Source organism: Crocodylus porosus, unplaced genomic scaffold, assembly GCF_001723895.1.
Source record: "Crocodylus porosus isolate Cpor-Errol unplaced genomic scaffold, CroPor_comp1, whole genome shotgun sequence".
NCBI lineage: Eukaryota > Metazoa > Chordata > Crocodylia > Crocodylidae > Crocodylus > Crocodylus porosus.
Genome location: NW_017728949.1, coordinates 59,243,523 through 59,254,040, shown reverse-complemented (window position 1 = coordinate 59,254,040; position 10,518 = coordinate 59,243,523). Strand labels below are relative to the sequence as shown.

The 10,518-nt window shown below is 42.4% G+C and overlaps 1 protein-coding gene across 1 annotated transcript in view; it reads right to left on the bottom strand.

The window, feature by feature from the left end:
- Nucleotides 1–10,513, bottom strand: part of DIRC2 (disrupted in renal carcinoma 2) — a gene marked incomplete at its 5' end in the record, with an annotated part of 108,047 nt that extends 97,534 nt beyond the window's left edge. The window contains one exon of the mRNA XM_019553572.1: nt 10,288–10,513. Coding sequence (XP_019409117.1) covers nt 10,288–10,513 — 226 coding nt within the window. The remainder of the gene's footprint in view (nt 1–10,287) is intronic.
- Between the last annotated feature and the right edge of the window lie 5 nt (nt 10,514–10,518).

The following is a 10,518-nucleotide window of genomic DNA, read 5'->3' as shown; positions in this document are numbered from 1 at the left end:
AAATAAAATGTCAAGTAAAAAATGGTAAAAGCAACATTCTAAATCTTATTAACAAGCAATCAACTTCACTTATAATTCACTTTTTGTTTTGGCAGTGGAAGAGTAAAATCTACATACAGTGTTTTCTTAACTTGTAATAAAAATACCAATCTAAAATAAAACTCATGAAATTTAAATTTGCTTTGCTTTGTTTATGAAAATGGCAACACTGTTACTGATTAGTGTGTCTTCCCCATACAGCTAACAATATTAATAAAGCTAAATTAGATTAATAATACCAGATGATAATTTCATTGCTTTGTTCACAGTTTTTGCTATTAGGGAATTCTATAATATGCCTATATTTTTATAAAAAGTATATTCTTAGTACTGGTAATTCAAAACTTTGTTCCCCCCCTGTACACATTTGTCAAGTTTCATATAAAAATACTTTACAAGGGGAATTATAAATTAAAGTAACAAAGAAACACAGTACAAATAACTCATAAAATAGAGCCACGGGCCTCTGGGTTGCTTTTCCACTACCATAGCATATACCTCAAAGAAGCTGGAAGGATCCCTGATAACAGCCGAGTTAATCCCCTTTGGTCACTTATTTTGCATAAAGTTAACATCAACCATATCTCCATTCTCTTTTGTAATCTTGCTTCAGGTATTTGAAGACAGTTATCAAATCCCCACTCAGTTCTCATCTTCAGACTAAAACAGCCCTAGGTCTTTCACCCTTTCTTCACAAGTCATGCTTCCCAGGTCTTTAATCATTTTTGTCACTCTGGTAGACTATAATTTAGTCGCATCTTTCTTGAAGTGTGGGACCCAAAACCAGACCCAGTACTCCAGGTGAGGCCTTACCAGTGTTAAACAGAGCAAAAGAATCACTTCCCTCAATTTGCAAGGGACACTCCTGCTAATACAACCCAGCATGCTGTTGGCTTTTTTTTGCAACAAGAACACACTGTTGGCTTATATTCATCTGATGGTCTACTCTACTGTAACTCCCAGATCCTTCTCTGAAGTAGCACAGCCTACCCAGTCTGTATTTATGCATTTGATTGTGGACCATTTCTCCAGTCCAAGTCACTCTGGATCCTAATTCTACCCTTCAGATCGTCTGCAACTCTACCCCTCTTGGCACCATCCACAAGTTTGCCAAGCATGTACTCAATCCCATAGTCAAAATCGTTAATGAAGTACTTAAAACAATACTGGACACAGGACAGAAGCCTGGGGAACTACACTTAACACTTTCTCCCAACTAGATATGATGGCTACTCATTGAACATGATACCAGTTGTGTACTGAATCTTACATTACTTTCATCTAGTCTGTATTATCTGAAAACGCTGTGGGAGATGGCATCAAAAGCCTTGCTAAAGTCCAAGTATATTCTAGCCACTGTTCTCCCCTCAACCCACAGAGCCCATCATCTTATAGGAGAAAATCAGATCAGTCGGACATGACTTGCCCTTGATGAATCCATGTTGGCCATTCCCAGTTATCTTGTTCTCCTCCAGATGCTTCAAAATAAAGTCCTTGAGGACCTGCTCCATGATCTTCCAAGTACTAAGGAAGACTGGTCTGTGATACCTTCTCTTTTCCTTTCTTAAAGATGGATAATATATTTGCTCCTTTTCCAATTATCCTGTACCTACCTCAACCCACCTCCAAAACATTCTCCAAGAGGATAGCTAATGGCTCTGAAATTACCAGAGTCAGTTCCTTCACTACTCTAGGGTACACCCCATCTGGTCATACGGACTTGAAAACATCTAGCTTCTTTGTCTATAACCTGCTCTACCACTACTCTAGGCCATTTGTCTCTTTCCCAATCTTGGCTGCCAATCGCACTTGTCATCACCTGGAACAACTGTCGAGGAGCAATTTTTATTTCTGAGTTATCTCTAGTGTATACACCTTAATTTGCCGCTAACCAGATGTCACCAATACAGAAAACATATTCCATTTCCACTACTGTGACTCTAGACATGTCTTGTTTCCCCGAGTGCTGCAATTAAAGCCATAAAACAAACACAAACAGAAATTATAATAATGGACAGTTGCATCTTGCTGTTGTGCAGTATAAAAACATTTAAAATGCTAAGCCCATGATCACTTAAAACTAGCCTGGGAGCCAAAGAAATAAAAAACAGGTAATATTTAATAGCTAATGTGACCCTGACAAACTCATTACGAGATGGAAGCTGCCAACACTGTTCTCACGTGAAAATTTCAAACTATTTCAGTTATCATCAATAAGTCTGATTTTACTTTATATGTAAAGGAAGAGAAACCATTTTACTGCTAATTTCTTTTTTCATTTACCTATTACACAGGATGTAGATTATAGAGCCTAGAATGAATATTCCCTGTGCATGTCACTACACATAGTTTGTGAAGAGTCCAAAAGCCAGATCCACAAGGGCGTTTAGGTACTTAAATCCTGTTTTCATCTCCATCCATCTAGATACCATCGTGGACCTGTGCCTACAGTGGTCATTTGTCCAGTTTTACAGAGGACAGCCCGTTTTCTGCTATTCTGTCCTCTTGATATGAAACCAGATGCCTTTATTCCTCTATTTTTCTTTGCAGACTTCCACCAGTCTGACAAAGGCATCTGGTTTCATATCAGTAGGACAGAGTAGCAGAAAACCTGGCTGTCTTTTATAAAACCGGACAAATGGCTGGTGCCTGAGCAACAGCCAATTTATGTATTTTAACTCCTCCAGAACTAGGTGGCATGCTTTACAGGTTGGTAATACATAATCCAGTGCCATGCTGCTGGGCATTTTCCCTGTCTACAAACAAGGCATCATCAAAATGGAATGAGCTGCATCCACTATATCCAGTACATTGATGTCCATACTATTCTCCATTTCATTAACCTCCTGTACAAAATACACAATTTTGTTAGACTTTGGCTTTCTATTTTAGTAGAAAAAGGTTAATGTAGATCTCAATTTGGATATTAATATTTATTAAGAGTGAAGAATGTGGACAGGGCCAGACAAGAGGAACTTGTAGAGCCTGCCCCAAAGAGCTCATAGTTTAAGGGCCTGTTTTTCAACATTGAAAGATCACAGCTTAACTTGAGGTTTGCCCTTAGCCCATCTCCCACGCATACATAAAAAAATTCTAGCTCAAATTAACTGTTGCTTTAAATTCAACCTGGCTTGCCCAACAGGGGGTACGAGATGAAGCTTCAAGTACTGCAAAAGCTGAAGCTAGTAATGCACCAGGGGAGCTGTAGCCTGCAGATGAATCAAGTTAACAACTATCACCCACTAATCTAACTACTCCGTACTTCTAATGGCTGCGTATCTCAAGCATTTTTGCAGTGCGACTGCCCTCACATGCTAGGCTAGCTCAGAGGGTGCAACTGGACCGTACTAACAAGCTAACTGTCGCAATGAAAACAAGACCTTGTATGTTCCAACCCTACAGAGACTCACCCCCTAAAGTATCTAACTTTAGGAATTGTAAATTGCATCGTTGGAGTTCAGCATGTGCTCAGGAGCTTGCACGATCAGGGCCATCAATTGTGAAATGAAAATATTCACACTTGACACTTCACTGTCTGGGCCACTGAGCCTGCAACACACATGGTGAAGACTTGGCAACATAACTCAAAGTAAAGTTTCAGATATGAATCCAGACAAACAAACCTGTCAGATCAGGCCTAGTAAGGAACTTCCCTCATTTTCTGAGAAAACACTTTTCTGCTGGAGCTTGCTGATCACAATAAGCTCTGTAAAACTGTATGGTTAGGCTATCTTTTCCTGGGGGATTTACCTATACTTAGCAATTTAATTGCTTCTTTGATCTCTTCACATGAAAAGGGGCCCTCTATCTCATCTCATTCAATATTTGTTAATTTAGGTAAATTAATCCCTCCAGCAGAACTTGATGCCTTTGGATCAGTCTCAACTTTTAAGGCACTGAAAAGTCAATTGATTGTTTCCATAGGATAAGTGAGAATGCCCTGCTGTTCAATTAAACTAGAAATACTGCTTCAAGCTTCTTTTGCTTTTGATGAAAGAACAGCAGTTCAGCCAAATACATATATTTTCTTTGTTTCAAGAGGTGACGCTCACATTTAGCTTTTACTAAATCTTCAGAGGTCTATGGCTGTTCTTGTCACAGTCATCAAGAGCTCTGGGCTTTCTCAGGCCCTTAGTGGGCAGCAGAAGCAAACTCAGTATGTGAAATGAGGGAATTTAAATCAAGGGCCATAAACTGGTGGTGGTGCTGCTTATTCTCTTTCACTACACTTCCCCTCTACCTTCACATTTTTCACTTCTATTACAGGTATTTCTCCAATGTACACCCTACTAGACCCCCCTCAAAGCATAGTACCCGAATTGACTGATCTACTGTTAGGCTCTACAAGTTATTATCCAAGACAAAGGTTTTCAACTTTTTTGGGTCAGCATACCCACAGCAGCTGGATGCAGAGCACTGTACCGCAGGTGGCCGGATGCGGGGGCGGGGTGGGGGTGGCATATGGACAAATGTAGAGCAGCAGCAGCCGCCGCCTCTGCGTACGAGCTTCCTCTGCCTCCCATGTCTGGCTGGGTGGGTGGCACCTGCGTGGCAGCACAGGATCGTGTGTGGCAGCGCTCCATCGCACTTTGGCGCACTCTGGCCAAAAACAGCCCCTCATTCTGCAGTGGTAGGCAGCCTTTTCCAACTGCAGGATGAAATGAACCGCCTTGGGTCAGAAGCAGGGGAGTGCTAGGACTTGCCCACAGCTAAGATTTCTCTCCAGGGCAGCAGTGTGAGGAGAGTACTACAGCTAAGAAATAACAAAAAAAAGAAAATATAAATTACTCACTAAATACTGCCAAAGCCCCATGTCTGTGAACTGAATTCAATGGCTCTGTGGGCTAGATCTAGCCTGTGGACCCTAGGCTGCCAACCCCATTCTGAAGTGCAAGAACCAGGCTCATCCCAGGCTGTACTTGACTAGTGCATTATCCAGGAGATGACAATATTTTGGAAATCAGCAACCTTTTGCAGTAATGCATTTAAGACTATGTTTAAGATCATGGCATAAGGGAATGGAAGATGCATTTCCCAAATGCAGGATGACAACTTAAGGCAGGCAATTTATCTACTTTTACATACCAAGGAAAAAAATGTTGATGGTAGCTGGGGATTTTGGGCACAACAGCAGCAACATAAAGATGAAATGATTAATCCAAATGGTTCAACTAGGTGTGCCGTTGTAAAAACAAACGAACAAACAAACCAAACCAAACACCACAAGAAAAACTTCACGCTTTTCATCAATGCAAACAGGGCAGCAAGATTCATCTGGAAGTAGGGCTGGAAATATTTTGTTTTGTCAGCAACATCTTTCCATGTTTTATTATTATTATTTGTACTACAACAGAACCTAGACCTGAGATTTACAGTCCAACAGAATACAATGCCTTTTTGTATTACTATAGGCCTGAGCCATGGGCCTCAAGACAAAGACATTAAGTGACTCATACGACAGTACTGAAGCCAAAGGCTTAGTATTCAGAAATTAATAGCTAGTTACAGGAATGACAACATTCATAGTTTCATTACATAAGCCACCCTTGGAACCTAAAAACTGAAATCCATTTGATTACGAAGATCTCTCTCCCCCCTCACAATTTATTAAGACAGTAATGTTAGCATAAGTTTGATTTTAGCAAATTCCAGAGAATAAACTGTTTACACAGCCCCTGTGAGCATTCATAATTTTAAAAAACAAGTTTTTTTTAAAAAAAAAAAAATGCACGAGACAAAGATAACATTTTGTATCCAGTGTGAACTTGCTAAAAATTCTTCCTACTGCTAAACTCATTGCAAGATGGAGGTGGCCAACACTGTTCTCAGAAGACAATTTCAAGATATTCCAGTTTTCCATCAACATTTGATTTCATGTTATTTAATGTAAAGTAGAAGCAGCCATTTTATTGCAAATTAGTCCTTCCATTTATATCTTGTGCATTATGTAGATTGATACTGCATATTGCTTCTGAGATTTACTACTCTATAGTTCACGAAGTCCGAGAGCTAGCCCCAAGAAGGCATTCAGGTACAAGACTCCTATTTTGATTTCTGCGGAAAGAAAGTACCTACAAGTGGTTGTGCACCCATCTCCAAGGGAAATAGCTTCTGACCAGACATAACAATCACAGGACAGAACGCCATCCGTAAGGTATCATGGAATATTCAAACAATAAGAGAATCCAGCACTGACTGAAACCAGTGGAAGTCTTTCACCTACTCTGGCGTTTGGATTCTTGAGGAACGCAAGCAGAATTACTTAAAACTGATATCCTAAAAATTGAAGATAATGTTGGCCAAAACCCAGTCTGAACTTTCCTGTCAAATAAATCCCCGAGTTGTATCCCACAAGGAAAAGTATTTGATGAAATTACATTAGATTAGGGAAAAAACCTCAATGCCTCTATAAAAGAATGATTTCCAGCCATTTCAAGTGATCCTTGACTAACACTTTTTTTTGGCAAGTCTGTAATTTTCTGCAAACAGGTTCTGTCATAGAAAAGGCAGCCTGCTGCGGTTGTTAGCTTGGAGGTGGAAACAAAAACATATTAAATGTCATTTGCTTCGGCAATATGCAGCAAAACAAACACACACAAAGAAACCTCATCTCCATGTCACAAGGCCTAGACGGCAGCCAGCTGGATCTGAATCCACTATGTTGTCTTATGATACAGCCTACAGAAGTATCATGTATTTTGAAAAAGGCCTAATGGTGCATGCTGTTGGATAATCCTTCTCTTGCTGGAGCAGGAATTCCCAATAGTCTTGCTTTTGTGGAAATGTCATGTGTTCTAGTTTGAGGGGCAGGGGTTTACTACCAATTCCAATAGGAAACAGGAGCTAGGGTCCACTCTCAACCTGGGAAATCACTGGGGATCTAGAGGTCAAATCCATGGACATAGAGGCTGTCCTTCTGCTTTGGCTTCACAGCAGCCAGGCTATTATTCCCCGTTCCTGGAGTTCTGCAGAGCCCCCAAGGGACAGGTGGCAGTCCAGTGCTGTTGCACAAATGCCTGCACTTCTCCAAGGGGCCAAACATGGGCTAACATACCCTTTTTCCAGCCTGCCCATACGTCAGATCCCAAATTGCTGCTTCCAACCATGTCACCTGAGTAACCAATCATTTCAACTGCATGTTCATTAAAAGACAAGGAAACAAGTGTGAGCGACCAGATGTTCACAAGTAGAACTAACAACAAACAAGCTTTCACATGGAAAAGAGGAAACAAGTTGGACAAGGAAACTAATTTAAGTTTTAAGCTTTTAAAATAATACAGTAACTTTTCAAGACAAACACTGAATCACCATGAACCAAAAGATTAAAATCACTACAACCAGACACACTAAAACCAAACCATGGCCCACTGGCATTCAGAGAAATCTATGACTTTCTGAAGGCAGAATGCAGAGATTTTTTGCTCTCTCCCAAGTTCTGATATGCAACAAAGGTGTCATCATTTTCATACATCAGATCTTAGTTGCTACCATTTGACAAATACAAAATTTTCTATCAGTTTCTCCACCAGAGACAGCCACTAAAGTTAAATATCACCATAAGAATAAATGCTGCAATTCCTGTATGTTTGCTGGTCCATACAATAAAAAGTCAGTGCAACTACTTGTTTTATCTTTTAGGGATGCAACCCTGCTCTGAATGGAAGTACCACAAGGCCTTAAAAGTTCCCAACAACTAGTATTACTGGACTGAACAAGTTTATGGATTCTAACGAACTTATAAACTTGAAAGTAAAGCCCTAAGAATTTTGAAAATTGCAAATAAAACAGAGTTCCGGCATTTTCTTTAAAAAAAGAAAGAAAAGAAAAAGCACAAAGTCAGAACCCAGCCACCATATTATTCCGATCCATTTCTGTGTCTTCATCTGAGGTTTTCCAAGTTTGTCCAACAAGTTCTGCATTTTCCAGAAACTTGTGACAGCAAAGATCACAGAACACAGGACTTGACTCCACCAGCAAACCAGTTCATATAGCTCTTGGTTTGTAGAAGATTAAATCTCTTACAAGACTGCAATCTACAGGTTAATTGTAGGACAATGTACCGATAATGGCACAAAAGTCTGAAATTCTTCACTTAAAACTGAAGTGTTTGGGAGAAGGATAATGGCTGCAAATAGCTCTTCTTGATATCCACTTCACATGTTAGTAAGTAGTGCATGTTAGAGCACATGCATGTTTTCAAGTTATGTTGCGTTTTCCTTTTTCCCCATTGAAATGAGCAACTAATTCATAGGAGAAATAAATGGGGTACAAACTAAGGCCCCAATCCTGAATGTACACACATGCTTAACTTCATCCATGAGCAGGCACCATTCACTTCAACAGGAGTGCTCATAGGCTAATAGGCCTTGCATGAACTCTAAGCCTAGTACAGGACGTGCATCATTATAAAGGTACTGGTTTAAATACAGATAAGAAATAGTCCCTCCTCAAATCAAAAAATGCACAGTTTCAAGATTAATTTTTTAAAAGCTGGTTAAGAACACAGCAACTTGACATCTAGTCCATTCTCCCCACCCCCCATGGATCAAGCATGTCAAGGGATTACAGCTGCCCTGTATCCTTCTGACTACCATAACCAACATTTGCCTGCTTGATTCCCAACTCCAACAGGACTGTTTTGCAGCCCATGCATGGACAGCCTAATGTGGGCAGTTGAGGGTTAAGAACACGAGACGTGCCATTTACTGCGTCAGACCAGTGGTCCGTCTTGCCCAGTGGCCCATGTCACACAGTTTGGTGCACTCTGCTCGGTGTCAAGCCCATGTTAACATCAAACAGACCTGTGTTACACCGTGGCAGAGTAGATGCTGAAAAAGAAAGTAAACTGGGCATGACCAGGGTTTTTTCCCCCCCACTGTTTCTTTCTCCTTTACAGTCTCCAGCACTTAAGGTCTAAGAAGGTCTAATTCAGAAGCTATATCCCTAACCTCCATGCTCAATAACTACCAATACCCCTTTCTTCCAAAACACTGTCTGACCCCTTTTTGAATGCAGCTACACTGTCAGCTCCCACATCTGGTGGCAACAAGTTCCACACCTATGACAAATTGTGCAAAAAAAACTTCCTTGTGTTAGTTTTCAACTGATTACCTACTGGTTTCATTTTGTAACCCCTAACTCTCGTCTTGTGACAGTCAATAATAAACCCCTATTTATTGTTTCTTTGCTATTTTGTAAAACCTTATCAGGTCCCTCCTCAAGCACCTCTTTTGTAAACTGAATGGGCCTAGCCTCTTCAGTCTCTCTGCCTATGGAAGCCCCTCTGTATGACTAACTGTTAACCAACTCACCATTGCTTTTCTCTAGTTCTTTTATATCCTCTGTGAGTGGTGGGGACCAGAACTGTGCACTGTATTCACAGAGTCATCAAAAAAAAAAGTCACAGTTGGGAGGGACCTCAGGTCGCATCTAATCCAGCGCGCTGCACAAAACAGGACCATCCCCAACTACATATCCCAGCCAGGGCTTTGTCTAGCCAAGTCTTAAAAACGTCCGAGGACAGAGATGTCACCACCCCTCTGGGTCACCTGTTCTAGTGCTTTGCTACCCTTCTGGTGAGAAAGTCTGTCCTAATATCCAACTTGACACCATTGCTCTTTGCTCTGTCACCTTGGCCCCACTGAGAACAGCCCAGCTCCATCACTGGCGCCAACTTTTCTTTTCAGAGGGGCAAGAGCCCAAGACAACCGACCTGCAGAAAGTTTGAAACATTTCGCGCAACAACCCTCTTCCCCAGCACCCTTTGGGCCCACACCTCTGATCTTCATCCTCCCTAGACCCACCATGCTGCTACCAATCCAACCCCCTGGGTCTTCCCTTCCCCCACACTCAATCAACCCAAGCCCCTCTGCCTCTCCTCACAAAACACTCAGCCCCCGAACCACTTCCACGCAGACGCCGCAGCTTTATGGAGGTGCACAGCAACTCTCGCCTGGTCCGCGACATCCCCCCCAGGGGCACGGACGCGCCGCAACCAGACGGGAAGCATCACCACCCAGGACATTGTTGGCTTTTTTGACCCTTGAGGCGGCACCCGATGGGAAGGGGCGAGGAAGCATGTGCCTCGCCCCCGCCCCGAAGCCCCTCACTCTCGCGGGCACACACGGACTGGTCACGTCTATCCCTAGGACAAGGCGTTTGGGGGTTTTTTTGTTTGGTTCTCCCCTCTTTTTATGCTCAGAAAGCTTCACGAGAGGCATCAGCAGCGTGGCAGTAGCAGGCCCTCACCCTTCTTGTCCAGGAGCCACATGAAGGCGAAGCAGGGCAGGAAGCCGATGGGCCCCCAGAAGACGAGCAGCGCGATGTCCCAGCCGCCGAAGCCGAAGGCGCGGCGGGCCGAGTTCTGGATTGGGCCCCAGGTGTTCCACACCAGGCCCTGCGCGAAGCCCAGCAGCGAGAAGAGCAGCAGCACCAGCCAGCGGCGCCCGTACACGCGACTTGGCCGCGGCCGCGACCGCG